Source organism: Branchiostoma lanceolatum, chromosome 7 (assembly GCF_035083965.1).
Source record: "Branchiostoma lanceolatum isolate klBraLanc5 chromosome 7, klBraLanc5.hap2, whole genome shotgun sequence".
Classification (NCBI taxonomy): Eukaryota; Metazoa; Chordata; class Leptocardii; order Amphioxiformes; family Branchiostomatidae; genus Branchiostoma; species Branchiostoma lanceolatum.
Genome location: NC_089728.1, coordinates 20,957,944 through 20,983,369, shown reverse-complemented (window position 1 = coordinate 20,983,369; position 25,426 = coordinate 20,957,944). Strand labels below are relative to the sequence as shown.

Here is a 25,426-nt window from a genome sequence, read left to right as displayed (position 1 = left end):
CGCCGAATTATCATGTGCAAGCCGACCACGAACCTTATCAAACACTTATCCGACTTATCCAAGGAGCTTATACGGAGAACCTCCTTGTGTGTACATTTACCCTGACGGCGTTGTCCGGCCTCCATGGGACTGACGTTGCCCACCGCTGTACATGTAGTATCACATAATTTGAGAAACGGAATGACCATGACATAAGGTAACGTTACAATTTTAACCTCCTTAGGCATATCTTGCTTGTTCAGTCAGTTTAATCGCGAAATAAAGTTATCAAGTCCCACGTTTTGTGTGTGTGTGTATTTTGCATTTCACCTTTAAGTCTCAGGGTAAAAATCAATTTTGCATGACGATTGTTGTATGTGTTTGTATGTAATAGCCACCACTATTAATCGGTGACCTTGCAGCGAACGTAGCCGTTGCTTATGCTCAAATTTTCTTGGTTATGTAAAAATCGGTTAACTATACACCAATCCGTGTTTCACACAGACGACAGCTAGCGCTCTTTGCATAAACTTCTTATTCAGCACGCTGGACGAAAAACAAGGCGGTTTGAATATAGTCAGGGGACAACCAAAGTGCAACTTATTATGGCACCCGAAGACGTTACCATATATTTACATGTAACGTTAACGTTACCACAGTTGCCGGCCAGTCAGTGAAACTTTTATGGGGTACATCGTCGGTATGACTTTACCACTCAATAACACCAACCCTGTGTCATTTTAAGTTGAGTCGTTGTCAAGCTGATCAAGTCGAGCTTTGGAAGACTATATAGACTATATCTATAGTGGTTGAAGCTGCAAAAAACTCAACATTTTGCCGTCTATCAACAATTCCTGTATTGTAACACTCAAGATCGCCAACAATGACGCCGGCGGTAGCTAGATTTGCTACATATTCACCCATCCACAGCAAAATGTCAGCATGGATTTATTGTGTAGAAAAATGGTTTGTGTTTGTGAAAAAGTAGTTTTTTTTCTTATATACATGGCACCCAGAGACAAAAATGACGGCGCTGGTTATGACCGCGGATGACCCCGAACCGGGTGTTCCAAGGCGGCATGTAAAAAAAAAAACATTTCAATTCTATTTTAGATAATTTCATACCGATTACCAACATAAAACGCAGTTTTTTCCAAAAAAGTTGGTTTCAGTTTCTGGGATGTCAGTCACTCAATTTACGGATAGTTGGTGTGTAAACTCCTTAGTATGATATACGTGCTTTATTGGCGTTTTGATGCGTGCCGAACTTTACTTCCGGGTGAGGAAAGGTTGCCGCGGTATTTTACAATGATAATCGAGGTACGGCATCGTCGGGTGTGCGCTTAACACTTGCATTTAATACCGCCATCCAAGTGTCATGAGTGGTTTTAAGTTGAGTCGTTGTGAAGCCGAGCTTAGATGGCGCTGGTTTACAGTATGGCCGCGGGTGACCCGGCCCCGCCCGCGGAACTCATTTGGAACGTTGTGTTCTACGAGTTCGACGGCGTGTTCCATTCACCCCGCGGCCACGGATCCTATTTCGAACAGCCTTCTAAACTTCGTTTGGCATTCTATCAAGATTCTAAAGTTCCATTTAGTGCTTAAAATGCTAGTTTTTTCACCAGTTTTTGCCGCATAAAACCATTTTTTTGCATCTATATGGGACAAAACGACCATGGTGCAGTGTCGTATGTACGGGCCTACCAGCTTGCTGGATTTCAAGATATTCCAAGCTCTATATAGCTAGTTTTGGAGATATTCATGTTTTTTATTTGTGCGGAGAAGACGAAGAAGAAGAAGAAGAGGAAGAGGAAACGTAGCAAAAACAATATGTTTACTTCTGTGAAGGTAAACATAATAACTACTGTACCTCAAAAGCGGTGGAAGACGAAATACATTTGATATCGAACTGCCCCCTTTAACGATCAGTAAAGATATATATTGGGATGCAGAAATATAGAAAATAACGTGATCAACATTGCATGTTTATGAACACTCTCCGTTATATACAGACGTTACATTTCCCCATGCGTAACATCATTTACAAACAATAATAAAAGAATAATAGCTTGCATCATATGCCCGAATAGATTTTACCCACACAATTGCAAACATAACCATCATTGCAGTGTAAAAAGTAAAATTGCTTACATCAAAACCGTTGCTGTAAACCTAAAACATGTTTCTTTGTTTCCCATTATAGGTAAGGCCCTGTAGGCATAATACGCCTGTTTTGAACCGTCACAAGCTATTGTATACGTAAGTTGTGTAAGGTTTGATCCACTCACATCGGGAAGGACCCTACTGTTTTCGATATGTGGTGGGATCTTTAACGTGCTTGAGGTGTGGCTCTCCACAAACACAAGTACAATTCAACAGCTATTTTCTTCGACAGGCTCATTCTAAAACTTGTTGGGCTTGCAACGTGCTCAAAACAGGGAGAAACTTTTAAGAAATATGTTAACCTGTGGCCTCATATAAACTTGATAATCATTCAATCTTAAAACAGCAACAAAACATAACTACTTGATAGTACGTATTTGACAGACAGGTGTATTTGCGTATGGTTAACCTTTAGCACTCTGAAGTAGCCGTTTGGCACCCAATTCCCTATAGGTTACAGAGTTAGGCAGCAGGGAGACGGTTAAACTTGTGTTTCGTAACTCGGAGGGCACAGCGCTAACAACAGCACATAGCCAAGCTCAATGCAGGACAGGGAAAAATCTGGCGACGCGTTTTCTTTCCCGTCTCGTTCCCGCCTTCTGATGAACTTGAGGTTGTCCTCCTTGCACTGTTGTAGCCCCAGTCCCTCCAGTAGTTCCCTCTGAGGGGTGTACTTCCCCCACAGTCCCTGGAGTCTCCCGTCTGCCAGGTCTAGCTCCATCTGTGGATACTGCAGATACAGGCCCAACTGGAAACGAAAACAAAGCTACTAAGTATACTTTACATATTTGTTTTGTCCACTTTACTTTAACAAATATACGACAATTTTAGTACATACGGTAAATAGTTTGATAATCGATGTATAATCAATAGCTAGTAGTGAAATGTTGATTCGCAGGGTTCGCGTTTCTGCTCAACTACATGTAGCCAAGGACACTAAGTCACCCTTACTCTTAAGTAGATTAGTGTGTTGGGTTCTTTTACGTGCAGAGGTCAGACGCGTTTCTGATCAATTAGCCAAGCACACCAAGTCACCATTACTCTTAAGTAGATTAGTGTGTTGGGTTCTTTTACGTACAGAGGTCTGAAGACCCCCATATATTTGCTGCCGGCTTTACGTCACCATCCGAAAGAATGCAAACCCAAACGGTCGTGCCGAGCGGGGCTCGAGCCTCCGCCTATGCATCTGACGATGTCAGTGAAAGTGTCGGTGGTCTCCAGTTCTGTCTCAGACCCTTTTTCTTTAAGTTTTGTTGACATTTTAGTTTCATATTTGCGTGACCAGCTAGTGGTGCTTACCAAGTCCCGTATTCTTCTCCTGTCGTCTGGTGTGAGGTTACTGAGGTGGCGGACAGGTCCGATCTCCAGAGCTGAACAAGACACAAGAGAAGGACAATATGATTTATTCATTTATTTATTGGTTCAGCATGTACATGCCAGTATTGCCCAAAAAGCTGGAGGCTATTACTAATCGCGAACCCATGTGCGGCTGTAGGTTATTAACCACTCACACCGGGAAGGACCCCTGCTCTTTTCGGTAAGTGCGATGGGTTCTTTAACGTGCTCGAAGTGTGACTCTCCTCAAACCCGGGACCTCCATTTCAACCTCCTATCCGAGGACAATATAATCAACAGAGAGCACCGCACATGTCTCTAAATTGACAAAACTTCATTGTTTTTTTGTCGACAACTATCTTTATCGTTTATTTCTTTGACAAGCATAACTTTCGCGGAGATAGAATTGATAATCAATATTTTGATTATGGGGTTTGAAAAAGAAAACTTGATTGACAACTTGAGACTTAAGCTTTCGTATGATGAAATGTATTCCAACAAAGTCACGTCCTGAATGTAACCCGTCTAGAAGGGAAAACGGGTGCAGGCTTCTGAAAAGGGACAACGATAAATATCTAACTTACCCTTTAGAGCGTCCAATAGCCTCAGGACTGTCCGGAGATGGTCAGCAGACGTCCGACCAGTCAGGCAGACGGACGTTCTGGTCAGTTCGGCAGAACTCCCAGCATCCTCCACGGGCACGCCCAGCGCCATGACGAACTCCAGCCAGGTGTTCTGATCCAAGATGGCGGGTTTGGGACGACATTCGGACACAACCGGCAGTTTCTTAGCTGATGATGACTTCGACATCTTCTGTAACTCCACCAAGCTGTCTAAGATCTACAGAAACAATAAGAAAACTTAAAACTTTAATCGCATACATAAACATACACCTTTCGCAACAAAAGTCGACATTCGCCAAAAAGCAATTACTCAAACAACTGGATATGATTTTGGAAACGGTCAGACGTTTCAAGTAGCATCCACTACTTTTCGTCAGTGACTGTGAGCAAGATCAGTTGAACAGCAGGTTTATAACCACGAACTATGAATTGATATGCAAATAAGGAGAAGACAAATTTTTAGATAGTCCAATAGGAAGCGAATTAGACAACTCAAGACAAGGTTGAAGTAAAAGGGGACAATAGCTCCTTAATTGCTTTTTGGCGTATCTTATTACCTGGATGTCTAATCTTCATCGACGTAAAAGTCGACATTGTTAGATTAGACATATGCAAATTAGGATGTGATTTGCATAATTATCAAGGAAACACCATACTGAAATAACTTTGTTTGAATCGAGTAATTTTGGTGGGTCGTGAAATCAAAATTTGTCCTGTCCAAATGCATAAAATGTAGGAACTGTATTCTGCTAAAGAAAAGACACAAAAGCTACTTGTCCACATAGTATTTGCATGTGACAAAAAATTTGAAGTCTGATTTTACATACCACATTGTGAGTAAAGTCCAGGAACTCTGAGTACATCTGCGGCATGGAGAACTGTCCCATGTGCAGCAAGACTTTCCTCCATTTTTCAGCCTCCTTCTCCTGTACTAGTAGAGTCCGCATTGACTTCGCCAGGAGACGGAAACGTCCTGTAGACGGAAGAAAGGATGTTTTGATACAGCTAGCTGATTTTCACTGTCATTATCATCAATGGAAAATAGAAATTACATGTATCCATGCCCGTAGCCAGGATTTTGATTGGGGGGGGGGTTCTTTTTAATGTTTGAGGGACCAGCAAGCGTCGTAGGCGCGAGCTTCCTAGGGGGGTCCGGGGGTATACCCCCCCCCCCCCGGAAAATTGAACCATCTGATATGGCATTTCCTGTGTTTTTGAGAGGATTTCAAAGTAAGAGCTCGAGACAAAGTGAGCATTTTTTCTTGGATTCCAGCCCCGCTGGTGATACAAATAAGTCCACCTTGAAAAAAAAAATCTTGGACGTTTAAAAGTGGACCTTCGAGCGTGTAAGATTAAAAAAAATTGAACTTTCTGAAAGGCCATTTTCTGTGTTTTTTTTTATCCCTAAGCTACTAGTGTACAACGGACATGACGTCCTGAAGGCCACAAACAAGTAATTTTCAATTCATGAGAATTTCACGAAGTGCAGTGCTTCATATAAACTCACCAGTAGCTTCTCGGCCTCACCATCATTGGTTTATTCATTTCATTCCGCAAAGAATACAATACAATTAATGCCATAAAATCATACACTGCCATTCACCTCGCAGCCTTTATATCGGCTGAATTATGTGAAATTGCAAACAGTGACAATAAAACCATATACCTTTACATTAATAAAATTTCTCTAAAATTCTTGGTAGGCCTACTATATGGGGTTATTTAAGAGGTGGATAAGGTATGGTAATGTGCTTTTGTTATATCTTTCGGTGCGAGCCGGCAGTCGGTCAAGTTTAGTTTGTTGTCTCATTGTCCTTCTCTCTGGTTTGTGGTAGTCAGTGTCGGGACATGGCCATGGTAGAAGTATTAATGTTCTTTGCAAACTTTCTACATAGGCCTACTGTTGCTGCTTTTCTACAGTAAACACCATTTACCGTCAATGTCGGTAACATTTACATTCGTTCTACGGGTTGCGTTTCCTCGTTCTTACCTGAATCGCTCTTTTCCTTCCTCACTTCACTCCACAGTTTGCGAAGGATGTCCTTTCCGGGGTCACATTCCGGGCGATAGTGCTTCCGGTTGATCATTCCGAGATCTGGCTCGTCTAAACCTCTGTAAAACATACACAAAGCCGTTGTTATAATCTATTCGTTTTACTAAGTTACTGTAAATGCAGAAATGTTCGCGGTGGTTTTATGTTTTGGGCCAATTATGCGCTATTATTATTTCAAACGCGAACTTAAAACCACCGCGAAAAATCAATTTTCTCTCTACCGCGAAATAAAAAAACACGCGAACTTAAATGCATATACAGTAACTTAGCGTAGAACTAGTTTGTATCTCGTTCCCGGTTTGGCAGGAAGGCCCATTTTTAGGTTTGGAAAGATCCAACGTTTTGCAAACAATTCAGTTTACTGGGGTACAGTACATTGCAAATTCAAAGGCACCGGTCCTGAGGCGTCACCAAAAAGACAGAAATCTGCGAGAATTTTTTCCAGGCCCGTGTTAGAATTTCAGATTAATAATTAATCAATCAATCAATTGATTGATTGACTGGTTGATTGATTTGTTGATTGAATGATTTGTTGATTGATTGCTTGGTTGATTGGTGAGGTCGCGACCCTTCTAACGCTTCGCAATTGTCGGGAAGAAATAAGATCCGGATCCTTACATCTGCTTGGAGATTACGTAGAAGGTGCATATTGTTGATCTGACAGCGCCCCTATGTACATAACTGCGGCCTTCAGCCGAATAATCCTTGGGACAGGCTTTTCGTGTTCTCTGTTGTCAAATCCTTTTGCACTTTTCAGGATTAGTTAAGCAAATAGTCACGCTTACACCGTACAACACGCATGCGCACAAGAAGACACTGGACCATGATAGCGGGCATTCCGCTTCAAGCTCTGAAAGTGCGAAGGCCTCTAGAGTGAATCAACATCAAAACTATTTGCAATGTACAAACAAAATGTTTCTGCGGTTAAAGCAAACAAACAACGTCTGTTCCATTGTTGAGCAACCTTGGTTTAACTATAGTAAAGAAACCGTGCCGACCTCTAAAGTATAGGGATTTGCAATGATGAGTCCAGAATTAGGACTTTTTTTCAGACTCACTTTCCTGTTATTGTGAATACTATCTCTTTGTTTAAAGATAACCAAGTATACTCTTTCATGTGCTCGTCAACAACAGCAACCAGAAAAACAAACAATCTTGGTTAAAATGTGTTTTTGTGCTCGAGCTTGCAAACGATAATACGCATGGTTGTATAGGCGTGTCAAAAAACGTTGCGACCGAGAAAATGACAGACATGTCATTCATCCAACCTGATTGAGATGTATATACAATCTAATCAGACAACGTAAAAAATCATGACGTGTTCTTCTGTCGACATTTTCCTCGCCGTCCAAATTCTTACGTAATTGCTTTGAAGATTTTCTACCAAAAGACTACCAAACCAGGCAATGATCGTTGGAAAATTAAGCACTAAACAGGCGTCCAGTCGACCGGTATGGTATATTGCTGACGCAGTACCTCTGAATCTTCTAATTGTACAAAATGATCAGTCATTTGCCCGAAAACTTCAACAACGCTAACTGGTACGACTCTCTGCGGCTGACAATATGGACTTTGGCCGACGATACATACTCGCAATCCCACAAACTGATCCCAGCCCAAATTCCCCACGGCTAACTCCAAACCGCAAGACATACCCATACACCACTTCGCTATTTCCCCGACCGCAAAAAATAACTCAGTGCGCTGCCGGCCTTTGAGAGGGGTTTCTAAACTTAGTTTTTCGGTAAAAATTAACAAACGTTACCCACATTTCTGGATTTGGCGGGACATCGGTCGCAGGTGATACGCAGGGCTCCATACGGACGGCTTCTTTGTGGCGACTGTCTTTAAAACTAGCGCTTATAATAATACTCCGTAGCTCGACCACAGTTTTACACGCAGAAGGCGATGTATTCAAAGTTTTGACGTAGTTAATCCTCGCTAGAAATGACAAATAGTTTTCCAGGTGACGAGATGTTTGTTCAGTCCCAAACAAACATGTTGCATCAGGGCCAACCGACCCCATTCGTTCAACAAGTTTACCCACTAATTAAAAGTTAACTCTCCCCTATCAGTGACGCAACTCCTATCCAAAACGCTGAGCGAGCTACATGTCTGTAGTGTCAATGTGATATCGACAGGCGTATTTGCCAGTGCCAGTCAGAAAACAATTAGTGCCACAGAACCGCCATGTTGTGTACTACATTTGTGACAAACAACAATTTCTGGGACAAAGGTGACTGACCGGTAAATGCGTAATTTTCCAACCGATTTTGCTGCAGATATTGTGACTATCTAACCTGAAATCCAGTCTATCGTCGTTAGGCCGGGCGCTCTATACGCTACTACGGGGCTGACGGCGCTTTCCACCGCCGAGGTATCTTTGACACCCGGTAGTGACTATCGTCTTGATTTAAGTTTTTATTTGTTTCCTTTTTGTTTACATACTAAAGTTTACGAAGGATATCCAAAGAACCCCTTGGCTTTGCGACGTATTTCTTACTTTACGATTCGTAAGGTACGATTTTCTTGAAATAATGTCTTTCACATCTGCACCATAACTTGTACAACGTTATACTGATGGCAATATTCGTTTAGATGGTGATTTAGATAAAAAAGATTACGAAATAACGTAATGTTACACCATAAGCGGGCGTTACCTTAGCCGGGGTTTTCCGAAAAAAAAGTGTGGTAATCATTTTTCCATTTCTAAAGGGATTTCCAGACATGATTTTAAAGAACGCTGACAACAATGGGCTTCTTCGAGCGAAATAATCACCTGGGAAACTGTCTGTTCTTCCACACACCGCTGGTAGCGAGCTTTGTTCCGCCAAGGCTACATGCCAATCATGTCGACAGGGTCCTTTCCACGGCCTATTTCTCACTACTCAAGGATCCTCAAGTAAATACACTGTGTACTTAAACGGTGATGTAATCTTACTATGCTGAAACATTATCGTTCTCACCTGCAAATACAACTTCGATGCTTTTGTAAAAATCAACAAGGCAATATAAACAGACAATTGACACCTATTTTCAAGGGCCCTTGTCAAAAACTACACCCTAGATACAGGCCTGCAAATACCTAACAAGCCTTAGCACGAAAACATCACCTGGACATACATTGGCGTGAGTCCAGAATAAACAGAAATGATATCAGCGTATAGTTAGAGACACTACATGCTTCCCTTGTTGCAGGGGCTTTCTCGACTGCAAATACCGACTACACAAGCCTTAACACGAAAACATTGTCACACCAAGACACTGGCATAAGTCCAGAGTACACAGAAATGACCTCAGCTTAGTGACCTGACTCTCTTCGTGCGGGATCTCAAAAGCTTTTTCTTGATAAAAGAGTACTGTATTACGCCATGCCTTCGCGTGACGGTTACTCAAATCCACGCGCAAAACAGCCTCTTTTCATGAGCTCAGTGAGCTAATAGATGCTTCTTTCCGGCAAGATTGAAGTTGACGAGTCGATTTTTGACACGCCATCGTATACTACCGCATTGAATTATTTACTTTTCCATGAAACGTCAAGCGACGATATTGAATAGGTTGGGTACAATATAACATCTAACCGTATCACACAAGAGATATCTTGCAAGGCAGCTCTTTGTGATTAGAAAAAGCTGTTTTTAGATTGCATCACCACTTTCCAAGTATAATGTTTAAAATATGCTTTTAGAAGAAAGTGCACTATCCTGTTTGGAAGATGTCGAATTCGAAGTTTGTTATACACCGATTTTCCGTCCAACTTCTTCACCAACTCAACTGCGCTAGATTTCTGGACAGCCAGCTCTAAGGTAGTTCCGTCTATATTTGATTGTCAAGGTATGTGATGTTGTTCCCAACATGCAATGGGATCAGTGAAAATTCGTTTACACCAACGCACGACAAAAGTAAAGTCGTTTCTTGTCTTGTGACTGCCATGTGATGTAAGTTCGCATTGAAGTGTTCGCATGAACACTTAAGCGGACACACAAACACTTAAACAGCGATGAGGTAATGAAGGTCACAAGACTTAGACTGTTCTAAAGCAAACACCTGAAAAGCACGTTCAGCAGTTGTGGTCAGTGACAGGCTTTGTGGTGATGCAAGCTTTTTCTTCGGGGCGAGAACAAAACACTGTACCCTCCTTCCAAGAACCGACGACCCTGGTGTCGTAAGGGTCTCAAGACCATGAGAAAGTGAAAGGGGAAGTTTGCAAAGTCCTTGCGTCTTGTGACTTTAAGGTGATGCAAGACTACTTTCTCCGTGGAAAATTCCAACAGACCACCCACCAAATATAACACCCATGATGTAATAATGACCAAAGCAAGTTTAGACAAAGTTGAAAAGTATCCTTTTTTTGGTGTCGCAATGGGATTTAATCAATAACTGTCCCGGCAGTGAAAAAAATGATTGAAGGACACGACAACGCAAATGTCTCTAAAAAGATACCTGGGGAAAAGTGTCCACATAGCTACAATAATTTGTCAGACAAGTTATCCCTCCAAATAAGCTACCGTAACTCTAGCCTGTGTTACACATTTCTCGCTACCAGGGGCTGAGTGGATATCCCCTAGGGGCCGCTAGGAGCGCGATTTAGACTGTATCAGGCTAGCAAACAAGCGCAATGATAAAATTAAAAAGTTGCAGTCAGTCAGGGGTCCTTTCATAAAAAAATGGAATTGTCGTACAATACCACGTACTTTATAAGAAATTTTCAATACAACACAATCGTGTCTTGTGACGTTGAAATCAGTTGCCGTATTTGACCTGGAAAACCCCGTCAATTAATTCCATCAGTTCAACCATCAACGAAAATTACCCCTGGGCAATGTCTATTGAACAGTTAAATATAGACCAAAAAGACCTGTCATTACATGATTTAAGTTTTCTATTGAGACGTTGAATCCGTACGTATCTGTGAAAAAATACCTCTTCATGTACTACCAAAGTGAACACTAACACGTATGGCAGTTACGAAGTTCAAATATATACGACATAAAATTGAGGCATGTACTTAACCACTCCCCTCCCGATCGCCATACGTTCCTGTTCTTTTCTGTGGACATTTTTTAACTTAGCTAAGAGGGTGTTCGACTGAGTAAAATTGTTTGAAGAAAACTACGCGCTGTGTGCGCCATGGGGCGAGGAATCGAGAGCACAAAATAAAATGTAAGAGGACGGTGTGGGTTTGTGTGGTCTCAACATTACACCCACCCCAAAGTCCTGTTTAGAGAAAACAATCGACTTTTGTATAAAAAAAAAACAACTAAACTATTTCTACGAAGTCTATGGACAGATGTGACATCATTCAATGTAAAGTTTACCGGTAGTAGTAAAATGATAAGCCTGGGGCCGGGGACCATCTACTTAGTTTAACGACGCTCCCATAATAGTACTCCTTACGGGAGCGAGTGTGGGAGCCCCCGGTAAACTAACTAGGGTGGCCCCCAGGTTATCAAAATGATGTGTATCTCACAAATATTAGAATATTACAACTGATACACTCGGCAATGAAGCAAGTATTACATCATACCTTGGCGGGACCGTGGTATCAGGCATGGTGACGTTGTGACCGAACTTGACTTTGACTTGTTCGTCTGGACTTCTTCTTCCGACTGAACTCTGGTTTGCCCACCAACCCCTTTTCTACATGACAGGCACTTCAGGACTTATTTTTAGCGTCTAAAATTTGCAAATGAATCGCAAGTTTCTATCACGTGTGGGTAGGTATGTGCGTAGGTGCGACTTCCAAGATGTGGGGTTAAAGAGTTTTAAATGTGTCATCAGGTGCCGCCCTATTTCCATATATGGTGACCGCTCACTTCCTTATATGGTAGTAGCCTAGCAGGTGAGGCTTTGGCCGGATGTGACGTCACACGGAAGTACGACAGGTAGTCGTTAGAAAAAAAAACATGGCGTCAGCAACAGGTGCCTGTAACAATCTCCAGTCGAAGTGACAAAACTTTGCAACTTTTGGGTTGAAAATGATGTTTCTAAGGGCGAGGAAGATGCTAGTGGATGAAGAAAAAGCTATTTTAACGTGTTTGAGTTTCATGACGCTGTATAATTTTGACCTTCTGGTAAGATTTGATACTTCCGGCGTTACGTAAATCGTCTAACCTTGTCTAGCTGTCAGCAGTCGTCTTGTCTACTTTTCCTCAATGACATCAAAGTTTCAGAAACCAGACACGGCTTATGGGAATCTATCCTCTGACCGGGAAATGATTCAACTGAAGGTTGCGCGTTTTTGTGTGCGTGTCTTAGTTAAGGACGTCATAACACTTTTGAGTTCGTATCATGTAACGTTTGTTGTGTATTGTATAGTGACAGGAATGACACCGTGTAACTTAGAATGGTTGTTGATAATATCGTATCGCTCAAGAAACTACCAGTAAGTGGGCATAGCCGTTGTCACAAATATAATTCTAAAACCTCTACTAGTTTCGAAAGTAATATAAATATCTAACTCGACGTTTGAAATGTTTCTAACATGTTGGAAGACAGTAGAAAATATTTCGAAAGTCAAACAAAGGTTCGAAATTCTTCTAGACATTTAATAATCTCAGTCAGGCTGTTACAAAGGTTTCGAAAATATTAAAACAAAAGGCTACAAACACCCGCGCGGTGACTTGGAATTGACTCTATTTGCAGATATTATTAGTGACACAAGCGTTAAGACTAAAAAAAGGTACATTTTCTATAGAGTCATTGACCTCCTTAAAAATGCGGGGTTTGAAAAATTCCTACAACCGTATGTCACCCGTAATCACGATGTGTAATATAGATGATTATATTAACGACGACAACCATGTGACCGATACCAGGCCCCATCATTTGCCCTTTTACTACCTGGAATTCTTGAGGTTTCCCCACCCACGTTCTACGTATGTTGACAGTAAAGTTAAAAGTGAAAGGAGGTCCCAAGCATGATGAAACGTTGTGTAAGTCACAAACGTTACGTGCAGAAAAAAGGTGTATAGGAATGCCATGAATGTCTGACATTTACATCTATAGAAAAGTACATGTACATTAGTCTACAATACGCTTTTATACAGTTATAGCTCTTTGTGATCTTGTTCGTTCGATCAAATAAAGTGGTTTAAATGTCTTTCAAGACCTAAAAGTTGCATCATTTCGGTACATACCGCCACACAACACTTGCGAGGAAAACATGACCTCATATCATAAGTACGTCTAGGGTATATTCTATTGTTCAGTAGAGCACTAACGGATGTGGGATTTTGCACGTCCGTCAGCCTGTGAAAGGCTAGAATTTTTTTGTGTCCTAGACAGTTTTAAAGTGTTTAGGCAGACAAAGGGCCACAAGGTTGCCATGTTTGTGAAGTACTCTTGAATCACGGAGGTTAACCATACTCTCCAAGCAGAGGTTGGTGGGGAAGATTGTGACCTTTTTATCATATGCCCGTTTTTTTTGTCCGCTCTCCCCGCCGAGTCTCCGACCTGGGGCAGAGTGAACAAAAAACGGGGCATATGATAAAAAGGTCACAATCTTCCCCACGTGCACCAACCTCTGCTTGGGGAGTATTTAACCAAGCCAGACTTTGTGTGGGCACTATATACTGTATATTTTCTGGGGGCCACCCTGTATTTGATAATTTTAATGAATGTGTATGATTATAATTGGATAACTTTAAAGTGAACTTGCTTACTCCCATCAAAGTGGCTAGTTTGTTGTGTTCATATCTTCCCATGTAAACCCAACACAGACATTACCAACAAACTTTGTGAATACTACACTTTTTATTGACACTACACCAGAAGTACTACAAATGTTGAAACGTGACCAAAAAATGCTTCTTCTTTCTCTGCCTATCAGCAGATACATGTACAATGTACTAGGGTAGCTTACTACAGCAGTGGGTAACATGCAGAGCAACTACATGGACAAAACCTTCTGTTAGTACAAAATCTCGGTAAATAAAATCATGCTACCCTTTCAGTAACCCTTTCCAGTTTTGTATAAAAATGCAAAGATCTTAAGATCCTAATGGTACATGATTTAATTCATCAGAATTTCAAGTCTAGCATTTATTTTAGGAAGCAGACTAGGAAGGATGGTTGGGGATGCTGGCACAGAAGGTTTGTTTCAGGTGGATGATTGTGTCTTTTCCAAAACATATATATAAGTCTTTTCCAAAACATATAAAGGATCAACATCTCTGCCCCCTGCAATCCTTCCTGGTCGTTCCTTTAGCAAAAGTAAAATGATCTGACAACTAAAGCGATACATAAAGTTCACGCACTACTTAGGAAGCTCTATAAATGTACAAAACTACTCAATACCTTCATTCTTCATCACACCAATGCCAAATGGTCACTGATACGTGTTACAATTACAACTCCTTCAATTACTATATAGGTGGTCCACAGGTTTTTGTAATGTTCCTTGCTTTCCTCGGTTTTAATGCTGAATGTTAAATGCCTAAATGAAACAGACAATTGCCATTGACTAAGTGCACATATTTCTTACCTATAGTTATAACAGATGTTCCCTACAAAAACTGGATATTCTTTGCTTTTATATTGTTAGTAGTTACATGTACATGGCACTGAACACCTAAAACAATGACCCTAACATTGTTGTTGAGGTTTAATTGTCTGCAACATCAACATCTAACAGACTATGACATTGTTGGAAGGGTCCAAGAAACAATACATCAAGAACAATCATACTGACAAGAGGTGTGATATCAATGTGTTAACTCTGACAGGGCTTGAAATACTTTTATATCCTGCAAAATGTGATTAATAATAATGTGTTTTCATAGCTTACCCAATAGCATGGTGTTAAAATTTGATTCTGTAGTAAAAAAAATGTTTATGCAACTTGCAGGCGGGTATTTCAAGCCGTCTCAGCACTTTGGGTTACAAAATGAAGCAAACATCTAATCCGTCTGCATTTAATAGTTAATGATTATTTGAAGCCGATATGACTTTGCAAATGAATTCTATTATGTTAACAATAGCCTGACAACATGTTACCTTAATGATTTAAATTTAAAGGTAAATGTTTTAATCTTATGGAATGACTTGTCTAAACATAAAATGATCTGAGGTTTTGATAACATCGTACCATTACACTTGCTTAGTAATATTTGTACAATGACTTGTAAATTCTTGAAAAAAAGGCTCGTTTTCAAGAATTTCGACTGATCCTAAAACAGCTAAGTACCTACATCGTTTACATTTACAAAGTTGTCCGACTGAATGTTGACACCAGCCTGCGCCCTCCTTGTAGATGACACTTCCTTCCATCCCAAAACTGGCAGAATCTGTCGGATTGAAAAGAAAGGATAAAATGAGTTTGCATGTAATGTATAACTGTAAGGTATCATCCAGTCAGAGTCCAACAAGCACCAAGAGTATGGCAGCACGAGTGCAGCAAACCAACCATCCAGTCACCCCTCCATAATATCATATAAAAGCAGTCTTCTAAAACATCAAGAACTCAGACAAGCCCTTCAAATTTGATTTCGATTTTGATCAACGGCCTTGCTCTGACCAGAGCATAGAAGTTGATGAAAGAAAAGTGACGGGATCAAAATATCACCATTTCCAGAGCATAGAAATGTGGAACATGCAGAAGTGCACATACAATTTTCTTGAACTCAAGTTGAAGACGTGACCTTGCTGAAGATGAGACCTTGCTGAAGACAATTATAAGAACTGCACTGCTACCTCAGGAACCAAAGAGAGAAAAAAAGGTACACCTAGAACTCAGCACCATAAATAAGACTACACCACACTCTTTTTTTTTCTTTCTCCATAAAACCTGTATCTTAACACATGCCTCACTAACATGAATTTCAGAAGCCCTTTGGTGTTCAGGAACTTTTAACATATTCTGGATCCTTTCACAAACCAACAGCACCAAAATGGCAAGAGATGTCTAGGAATTTCATGAAAAAAATGTAAGGGGATGTCCAACACTTTTGATAAGCTAAGGGCCACGAAGAGAAGTCCTGAGAACGAAGCACCGCTTCAGGCTTATTCTGAAGACTCAAGAGATTCAGAAGAAACAAAAATGAACTAGAAGCCCAAGGAAAAAAGTACAATGGTCTTTTAGGGTAGTTATGCACCATAAAAATCAACGAACCAATGACATCCTGGACAACATCATTTCATGCTCAGCTCGGACCTAACACACTTCAAGTTCAATACACCTTTTCACATGCTCTGAGTTTCTTCTTTTCCATTTCGTCATGGCTTGTCTTCTACAACTTACTATCGATCAGCAACAGTACCAAGATTCAGCACGATTCCATAATAAATTGAATGGAAAGAAAAAACAATGAATGATGAAATACACAGACTACAACAAGAAAGATCCTTTGGTCCAAGTAGTCTCTGTAACTGTAAGAGACTCACCATCAAGCATGCATTTCTATCTATTGGAACTAATTTTTGTAAAAGAAAGTTCAATCGACTGCTTTCCTTGTGATCAACGTTATTGCAAGAAAATGGACAACTGTTAGAACCTCTGACACCATCAAATTTCAGGACAAGAATCCTACCCCTTGATGTCAATGCCACTGACTATCTGATTGCAAAGCACATTCAGCTGAAGTACAAAGAGATCTTTAAGCACATTGAAGAAGCAAGGTGGTCTCTTACCAACATGGTCATGGGTGGGTACCTGGTTCCGGGACTAGATGACGAGAAGGCGCAACTTCTTGACACCCATTGGCCGGCCGTTCAACTCTCGTACCGCAATCATGGCATCCTGGGGGGTGGGGAAAGCCACTGACGCATTGCCTGTGGGAGCCCCACGATCAGATCGGTGAATGTGGACAGAGTCCTTCAGGACAGGATAGCCATAGAAGAAGTCCAGGATTTCCTCCATTGTGGCTGTGAGGGGGAGGTTTTGAATGCCAACAATGTCACTTGGAGGCTCATTGGTGTTGAACGCAGGAGGCCCAACATTGGGCATATTCATGTTATTCCCTGGGACTAATCCAGGGCCCTGTTGCACTCCCATTTGGGGTGGGAACGGAGGCATGCCAACATTTCCAGCTAGTGGGGCTTTTGAAGGCAAGTCCAGCAAGCTTGGTATCTGAGGCCCTGTCGGCCCCCTGCGAGGGGGCTCCATCATTTGATCCTGCGGCAATATACGATCTTGCTGCCGCCTATCTCTATCCTTATCCGAGGTACGCATATCGCGTTGTGTTGGCCTTGCCATGCGATCCCTCATCTCCTCCCTTGAGATGGGGCGAAGAAGGGCCATTCGACCACCTAGACGCTTTGCTCGAAGCTTGTAAGCCTTGTCACAGTCCGTAATACTAACAAACTCAACAAAGACCTCGCCTGAAAACTCTCCTGTCTTGGTATATACCATGTGAATACCCCTCTCAGCAACGGTGCTACCAGTGAAGAAGTTCTCAATCTCTCGTTTGCTTGTCTTGTAAGGAAGGTTCCAGACGTGCATGCAGCACTTTGCCCTCGGATCAAGCTCCTTGGTACTTTTAGCCTCCTTTCCTGGTGACTTGGAACCCTTCTTGCCCTTGGTGTCTGGTTTCTTTGAAGTTTTCTCCTTTTCTTCAGCTTTGGGAGCTGGTGGTGCAGCTTCTTGTTTGGCTTTTTCCTTCTCTGGCTTCTCTGCTTTACTTGATTTATCTTCTGCTGCCTTTGCTCCCTTTGGTGCAACTTTCTCATCAGCTTTTGGTGCAACTTTCTCATCAGCTTTTGCCTCAACTTTGACTTCAGCAGCTGCTTGTGGCAGCACTTTTTCTTCTAGCTTAGTCTTCTCTCCACTCTCGGGAGGATGTGAGGGTGAAGGAGTTGGCTCCAACGCTTGTTTTTTTGCTGGCGAGGGCTCAGAGATTGGTTCTGATGAAGCCTGGCGCTTCACAGGGGTAGGAGTCGGTCCTGGTGTGGACACTGTTGCTGCAGCTGTTGCCTTCTTTGCCTCAGCAGCTTTCTTGGCTTCTGCTTCTCGTTTAGCTCTGGCTTCTGCGTCTGCTGCCTTCCTGGCCTCTTCTGCCCGTCGAGACTCGGCCCTTCTGGTTTCTTCAGCCCGCTTGCTTTCTTCCATCTTTCTCGCATCGTCAGCCTTCCTCACCTCTGCTTCTGCAGCAGCCTTCTTTGCTAAGTCAGCTTTCTTCTTTTCATTTTGAGCCTTTCTGGTCTCCCGGAACTTCTGGATATGTTTCTGCATATCAGTAGATGGTACGCTGGTGACCTCGATGTACCTGCTTCCCATGTATTTCTTATTTAGCCGGAGGGCTGCCTTCTGATCTCCATAGGATTTGAACTCAACAAACCCACTGCCAATGGCCTTACCATCTTCGAAGTCAATCCAAACCTTCCTGATGCCAAGGCCTTTGAAGAAATCACGGACATCCTTATCCTTTGCAGTGTATGGGAGCCCCTTGAGGCCAATACAGACAGAGTCAGTGCGATCAATGGGGGAACGAGAACGAGCGCGTTGGGCACCTTGCGCCCTGCCTTGTTGGGCTCCGGATCTCGGCATAACTGGGGAGCGGGAGTGTTGGGGAGGAGGCTGGGTCTGACGAGGCTGTGGCTGCATTCGCTGCATCATCCCAGTGTTAGTGTTGGCATAGCTGACAGTTGGTGCCTGGACAGCTTTAGCAAAGTCATAAGCTATCTGCCACTGATTCTCGGTGCTAGACAGGACTTCAATGTGACGAGCAGCCAGATACTCCTTGTAAGTACGCACAGCAGCAGAACAGTCGCGGACAGACTTGAATTTGACAAACGCCTTGCCCGTTTTGTTACCAAAAGGATCCATCTCAATGACAATGCCATCGCTGGCTATCTCTAACCCAGAGAAGAGGGAGTGGATTTCTGACACGGTGACATTGGTGTTAAGGCCGAACAGCTGAATGCACGTCTGTGCTGCACTGAATGGAGAGGAGTTATAGGTCGAGGAGGACATACTGCTGTACCCGCTGTCTTGTACTGGAGGAGGGACATAAGATGAGCCATTTGGGGCCACATTTCTGGAACCAAAACTAGGCGACTGAGTTTTCTCAACATTGCTGGCAGCGACGGGTGCAGGGGAGTCAAAGGTTGTGCTTCTGCTCATGTTGATGCGATCCTGCATCTCCTTGCGGGAGCTGAGGTACAGGGTGATGGGCGAGCCGTGGATCGTGTTCCCCGTGCGAGCCATCGCCTGACGAGCGTCTTCGTCCGAGGCAAAGATAATGAAGGCATCTCCTGCGTCCCCACCCACTATATGCACCCCACCGTCAGGAATCGTGAGGCCGGAGAAGAAGGAGCGAATGTCCATGGCGGAGGCCGACCATGGGAGACCCTGAAGGCGGATTACCACAGCCATGATGCAAGCCTTGATCTTTCACCTGGGGGGGAAACAGTGAGTAGGCAATAAGCAGGAGGCATCGTAACTATGTGTACTATGGTCCCGTATCCGGCGTGGTTGCAAAACTAAGCCCCTCCCTGCTGACTTATACACCTGGTGCATGAATGCAACCTCATCAGCAGGGAGGAGAATAATGTACTTACCATTCAGCACAGAAAGCAAGCTCTGGACAAGACTCAAGTTACTGCTCAACGAACCAAGCTGGTGACCTGCATCTTCATGAGGCAAATTGAGTGATATGCAACATATAAAGTACACGTATGTCAGGCTGCAACTGCTGTAGGTTACACTGGTTGTCTTGTAGGATGCAATACTCCCAACACTGGAAACAGGCTTGTTTGTGGCGGTACATCTGAAAGCCAGACATGAAGGCATTGGAAGAATATCTGGAAAGAAGGCTGGGTGGGGCAGCATAACATCTATGATAAGGGTAGGGTACAATCTTAACCAGGCAATCGTGAATGTAGAAGCATTTTCATACAGTACAATCTATGTAATTCAGTAAGGCTTCTAATGGATCTGAACCACCAATACAGGTTTTATCCAATCAAATAGTACTGACAGTTAAAATATCTGGAAGAAAAACAGCGGAATGTTATAATCCCTCGGCAGATTCACACAAAAATCTTCTACTGTACATACATGTAGGTGATAAGCAAAACTGCATTTCCTCGACAAACAGTTGGCAGGAATTTGAAGATGACACAGCACGCAGCATGCATTCATATTCGGTTCCACCAAGATAGCGGCCTTCAGTGACAATGTACAGGAATGACTGAAACCTAAAAAATACAATACGTCTCGAAAATGATTTTGCTGGCTTAACACATCTGGAAGCAGGTGCACTATATGAAAAGATTCTATTCCTGTTTCCAACAATACCCCTTTGTTCATAGGAGGCATTTTTGGTAAGGAAAGGAATGACTACTTGAAACCACTATGCACGTAGACTTTCATCGACTCACAGTCACAGAATGGCAAAAGCTACTGTTGATAAGACCTTTAAATACCTTATCTTAGGTCCTCCTGTGCCTACAGGCACAGGCAAAAGACATGTGCCAAAGCAAATATCCTCTTACAAGTGTTCAGTCCTCTTACTAGTCATAACACAAACATTTAGGTCTACAGTTACTGTAGTGGTAGAAGGACAAATAGCTTTGCAGAAAGGACTACCCACAAGATGAAGCTCTAGTGGTCAGAAGCAACTTCATAAAGTCTAAAAATCATGTCAGTCTGATGTGAAATGTTGCTAGTCATAGGTACTGTAGGAAATAAGCAAAACTCTCTTCTCATCACTTCAAGTTCAACTAAGATGTCTTCATAGATTAAAATGGTCCATAATGATAAATAAGCTCCTTGATGCTATCACTGGGCTCCTTTTCTATTAATTGCAGAGCTCTGTTCCCATTCCTAACATCCAAAAGGACCAAAGAGTCCTCAGAATGAACACTTATTATTCAAATGTGTAATCAAGCTGTGATCGTGAGAGCTTCACACACATACATATGCATGTACATGTACTGCATGTTTCCAAAAGCACACCATGGACGATGGAGGAACGTTTCACATGTGCATTCCAAATCATCTATTTGCAGGCCAGATATACCTCAATTGATCTTCTAACTGAACATCTATAACCAGAAACAAAAATATCCAAAGATTGAAGTCCAAGCAACATTTCCATGAAAAGCCTCACACACCCCTAAGAACATATACCTGCTTTGGTGGTTCAGATCCAGTTTTATATCATAATCCAATTTTTCTACTTTTTTAATCATGGCTATATAATGATAGATAATGCAGGAACTCATTTGCAGCAACTTGAAGCATTTTCAGGAACTTGCAGAACATCCAGCAGGCTTGGAACTGTTGGCCTCAAAGCTCAACTCTGTATCATGGCAAATTTCTTCACAGGAAAGCAAATGAAATGTTAACACTAATCATTGAAGAAAAACTTGACGGCAGTCACTAGTAATAGTATACTGGACACAGAAAGCAGCAGTTGAGCTGGTGTTGTACAGCAGCCCTTGGTCTCTCACCAGGCATCTCAGCTCAGGAACGTTACTGTGATACCATTCACTAGTACAACAAGAAATGTGGTAGAATATTTACCAACATTTGACACATATTGATAAACTGAAATAGGCATAAGTCTATGCAGTTTTTACTGCCACTGTTCCCTCTATGCAGTCCTCCATAACATTTACAAATGTACCTGAAAGAGTAACATCAAAGAGCATTACATGTTTTACACATCATTCCAATCTCAATGATAATCATAATATATAAGACATGCTGCTTTGAAAATAACTTTTCAGAAGCAGAAAATATGAACACAGTACAAGAAATATTTACCTCACCAGTAGAAGATGGGAAATATTGTTACATAAAGAGGCCTCCAGACTTTAAAAAGGCTGTTTAACAATGCTGTCTGCTTTCCCAAAACATCATCTGTTACCATAGTGACATCCAGGTAATGCATTCATATCAATCTATTCACACTTTCTGCTCTTTCACAAGCCTAAGCTATGATAACCTCCAAGTCCACACATAGAAATACGTTTTAAAGGCTTCAAATGACACGCCACTTGTCCTTTACACAAAGAAAGACAATTTGCATCACCCGATAAAATACAACCGACATTGTGAATCATAAATTTCACTGAACTTCTCATGCTTTGAAAGTTGGTAGATGAAGCTGGCACATGTACAATGTCTTTTGAATTGCATTCATAATCATAACTTATCATCACATACACTGACAGAGGCTATATTTCAGGTTCATGAATTATTAATCCCCGTACAGAGTAGATATAGCTGTCAGTAAATCTGTGAAAGAACTTTAAGAAGCAAGCTGGCTGTACATAAAGCCATCTTTATCAGAAAATGGCCGTAACATGGCTGGATGTTGTAACTTTAAGTTATGGCACCCATTCACCCATTGTGAATTCCTTCATAAGTTATTTATCAGCACTGAGCCTCCAGATAAAAAAGTAGCATCCCAGACAATCGAAAGCAGAGACTAAGAAAGAGGGGATAACTTTCACTTTTGTTAGGGACAGGACAAACGGTTAGCGAAACAGTGTTGAATGTTTTTTTCCATTCCCAATGAATGTAGCTAGACAAGTTGAAATGATATGAAAGAAGCATCCCATGTAATACCATTACACCAATGAAGTAACCAGTCTGAGGGTGTCAACTTCAAACAAAAGACATTTGATTTTGAGTGAGCAGAATAGGAAGTAAGGAACTGGCAGTATAACTAAAAAGCTGTTTGTTCAGTTGTCCAGTACACCAGTTTGGGAAGACATCCAGTCAAGACTCATGCTTGACAAGAACATGCTGACACAAAAGACACATCATTCAGTGACAACACTAGGTCATGATTCCTATTTTTGGAACTTTCATTCACTTTGTTGGCTGAAGCATGAAGCCTTAGCCTCTACCACCACCAGGCCCCGTGGATGGCTGGAAAAATAGTAGAAATTGGCAACATAGACTAAGGGAGTCGGCTACGGAAAGAGCAGGGAAAGAGGGTCCAATATCGGCAGAGCGGCAAACTGTAACCCTAACTACTCTTGCATGTTTTTCTGTCTATTTGGCCAATTTCTACTCTTTCCAGCTGCCTCTCGAGCCTGGTAGAGGCTGATGAAAGTTGAAACCTTACAAAATGAAGCACACTGCCACATCAGCAAAACTGGTTCAAAGCAGGATACCTGAAGACAAGTTTGACATTGGAACCATGTGGCTCTAGTGTAGTCACTGAGGGGCATGTCTACACAACACCTGCTAGTTTAAGTGGACTGAAGACTTTACCGAATGTAATAAGCAACTGCACACAATCTGACCTATTTAACCCTGTAGATCTGACGAAAGAATTTGTGTTTGGTTCATAATGTCAAAGTATACTGCTGGGTAACACTAACAGTAAGATCTACCTCATGTGTATTGTTTTGAAACAAGAAACCCCAGTCAAGTGCGCATGTTTGCACTGTGAATGCAAAATGTAAACCATTTATAGTCGGAAATGAATCAAACCATTTTGCTTTTTGCATCATGAACTAGCTAAGCTTACTTTTTTGTTGAACTAGCTAATTCTCATCAAACTTTGAACTCTTTCAAACGACTGTCTTGAAAGAAACTTATCACGATCTTGGGCAATTTACCACAAATAATTTGAACCTGTAGCCAGACTGTTGTTCCTGACAGACTGGATGGATGAACATTTGTGAACCAGGTAGGGTAAAAGCAGCAATGTAAAAAGGGTTGCTCTGATTCAAGATAAGGATTTTGTAAAATAAAAGATTGTATATCTGGACTCCATCAGATATCAGTCCATGTAGCCAGTTTGTAACTGATGAAGCTTTAACTCTACTCTAAATAAAACAAGGTGTGTAACGTTACGTTTCACCCTATGCAAACTTGGGAAATTAAATCATTTATCAAACATTTCTCTCTTTTGTGTGTTACATTTTTTTTTTTTTTTCGGAAAATGATGGCTTTTTCTTTGCTTTATTTCGGAATATGAAACATAGATAAAATGGATAGGTAGCAATATAAAATGGTTAGGTTGTTTCCTTTTTTCTCCTAGGCCTATTCAGCGAGATTTGGTTGGTATTTGCAAGGACATCATAATAAGCCCATTCACGGTTCCGACTACCCATGTGCAGTGTCAAAGGTAAAGGCCCAAGACGTAAACAAAACCTGTCTGGGTGTTGTTATGCAAATCTAGACAATGTCGAGAGGAGAACTGTTTACAACTACATGCCAGGGCCTTCACCTTTGACACTGCACATGCGTAGTTGGAACTGTAAATGGGCTTATGCAGGCAGTCTACAACTGATAGTATAAAAAAAACATTAAACATTCGTTTTTAACTTTTTCTTTTCGGAATAAATTATGGGTAGCAATACACTTTGGTAAGGTTGTCTTTTTTCTCCTCTCTGGTTGGTATAGGAAAATGTCCTTTCTGAGTGCAAAAATCTGGCAATGAGGAAAAGCTGGCTGGAACTAGCTGAAGGGGATTGGTGGCTAAATAGGTCAACACTTCAAGGGTGGCAAATTGTTCAAACACCTCATTCCAGCGTGCCTGGATGACCCCTGGCCGGGTACACACTACAAACAGCTTGGGGCGAGGAGGATGTCAAAAGCGATTCTTCAACCAGATAAAATATTCCCTCCTTGAAACAGAAAGTGCAACTACCTATCAAAAAACTATGTTGCAAAGGGAAAACATACCACTTTCAAACGATACATACACAGTTCTGGTCTAAGGAATACAAGGCACTGATGTTAACAAAGCGTACACCTCAAAACTATGACCAAAGTTACGGTGGAATACACAAGATTTGCTAGAACGAACAAAGGATGCCTTTCTTGCAAACGCCCATAAAAATCTCAGAGAAAATTCAGATTTAGAGGCAAATACTAAGGCATCCGGCAAACTCTTTCCTCAGATTTGATGATAAAGACCTTCCTCTGTGTGTAGAAGACAGAATATTGGTTCTAAAGAGGCGTAAAGCCACGCAAAAAGAAAGATAACTCACCTACTATGAAAACCTTCTGTCAGCCAGACGTCAAGATGGCGTCCAGAAAGTGCACGCTACAAGCTGAAGGCTAGCTAAGGTATTGATAAAGTGTGCCTGATTTTAAATTCACTAAAATCTCTCGATAAATTCATACAACCAAAATAAGCTGTATGTAAAGTATCATCAAATATTTTTTCATTTACAAATCAATTATTTATATGATTTAAAAGAAGATGAGTGAAGAATATTTATCAAAATGTTCGACTTGATGATAGGCACTATTTCTTGCTGATAAAGTCACCTCAACCAATTTGTGCTGACTGGCTAGTCTATTAGATAGACAGGGTACTACATTTTTATTTTGACCTTTTTAAACTTGTCATAGAAAGTA

General features: G+C 41.6%; 2 protein-coding genes across 6 annotated transcripts; both read right to left on the bottom strand.

Annotated features, from left to right (window-relative positions):
- Nucleotides 1-1,951: 1,951 nt before the first annotated feature.
- LOC136438115 (uncharacterized) lies at nucleotides 1,952-11,890 on the bottom strand. 4 transcript variants are annotated; one of them, XM_066432818.1, is made up of 6 exons: nucleotides 11,681-11,890; nucleotides 6,091-6,212; nucleotides 4,928-5,073; nucleotides 4,062-4,317; nucleotides 3,442-3,512; nucleotides 1,952-2,890 (listed from the first exon to the last, which is right to left on the bottom strand). In XM_066432818.1, the coding sequence occupies exons 1-6, from the start codon at nucleotides 11,704-11,706 to the stop codon at nucleotides 2,624-2,626; spliced, it is 888 nt and encodes a 295-aa protein (XP_066288915.1). In that variant the 5' UTR covers nucleotides 11,707-11,890; the 3' UTR covers nucleotides 1,952-2,623. The 4 variants fall into 4 exon arrangements, with proteins under 4 accessions (XP_066288915.1, XP_066288917.1, XP_066288914.1 ...); XM_066432820.1 differs by lacking the exon at nucleotides 11,681-11,890 and adding an exon at nucleotides 8,933-9,032; XM_066432817.1 differs by lacking the exon at nucleotides 11,681-11,890 and adding an exon at nucleotides 7,923-8,048.
- Nucleotides 11,891-14,248: 2,358 nt separating this feature from the next.
- LOC136438109 (RNA-binding protein 12-like) lies at nucleotides 14,249-25,159 on the bottom strand. Of its 2 annotated transcripts, none has more exons than XM_066432811.1 (3): nucleotides 25,054-25,159; nucleotides 16,783-19,487; nucleotides 14,249-15,440 (listed from the first exon to the last, which is right to left on the bottom strand). In XM_066432811.1, the coding sequence occupies exon 2, from the start codon at nucleotides 19,463-19,465 to the stop codon at nucleotides 16,817-16,819; it is 2,649 nt and encodes an 882-aa protein (XP_066288908.1). In that variant the 5' UTR covers nucleotides 19,466-19,487; nucleotides 25,054-25,159; the 3' UTR covers nucleotides 14,249-15,440; nucleotides 16,783-16,816. The 2 variants fall into 2 exon arrangements, with proteins under 2 accessions (XP_066288908.1, XP_066288909.1); XM_066432812.1 differs by having other exon boundaries at nucleotides 25,058-25,117.
- Nucleotides 25,160-25,426: the final 267 nt, after the last annotated feature.

Excerpts from the sequence above, each read along its gene's own strand:
- LOC136438115 (XM_066432817.1), bottom strand. The coding sequence starts at position 7,972 with ATGGAGCCCTGCGTATCACCTGCGACCGATGTCCCGCCAAATCCAGAA. Across the intron at positions 5,074-6,090 it reads GAAGGAAAAGAGCGATTCAG|GACGTTTCCGTCTCCTGGCG; the intron begins GTAAGAACGAGG and ends TTCCGTCTACAG. Across the intron at positions 4,318-4,927 it reads TGGACTTTACTCACAATGTG|ATCTTAGACAGCTTGGTGGA; the intron begins GTATGTAAAATC and ends TTGTTTCTGTAG.
- LOC136438109 (XM_066432811.1), bottom strand. The coding sequence starts at position 19,465 with ATGGCTGTGGTAATCCGCCTTCAGGGTCTCCCATGGTCGGCCTCCGCC.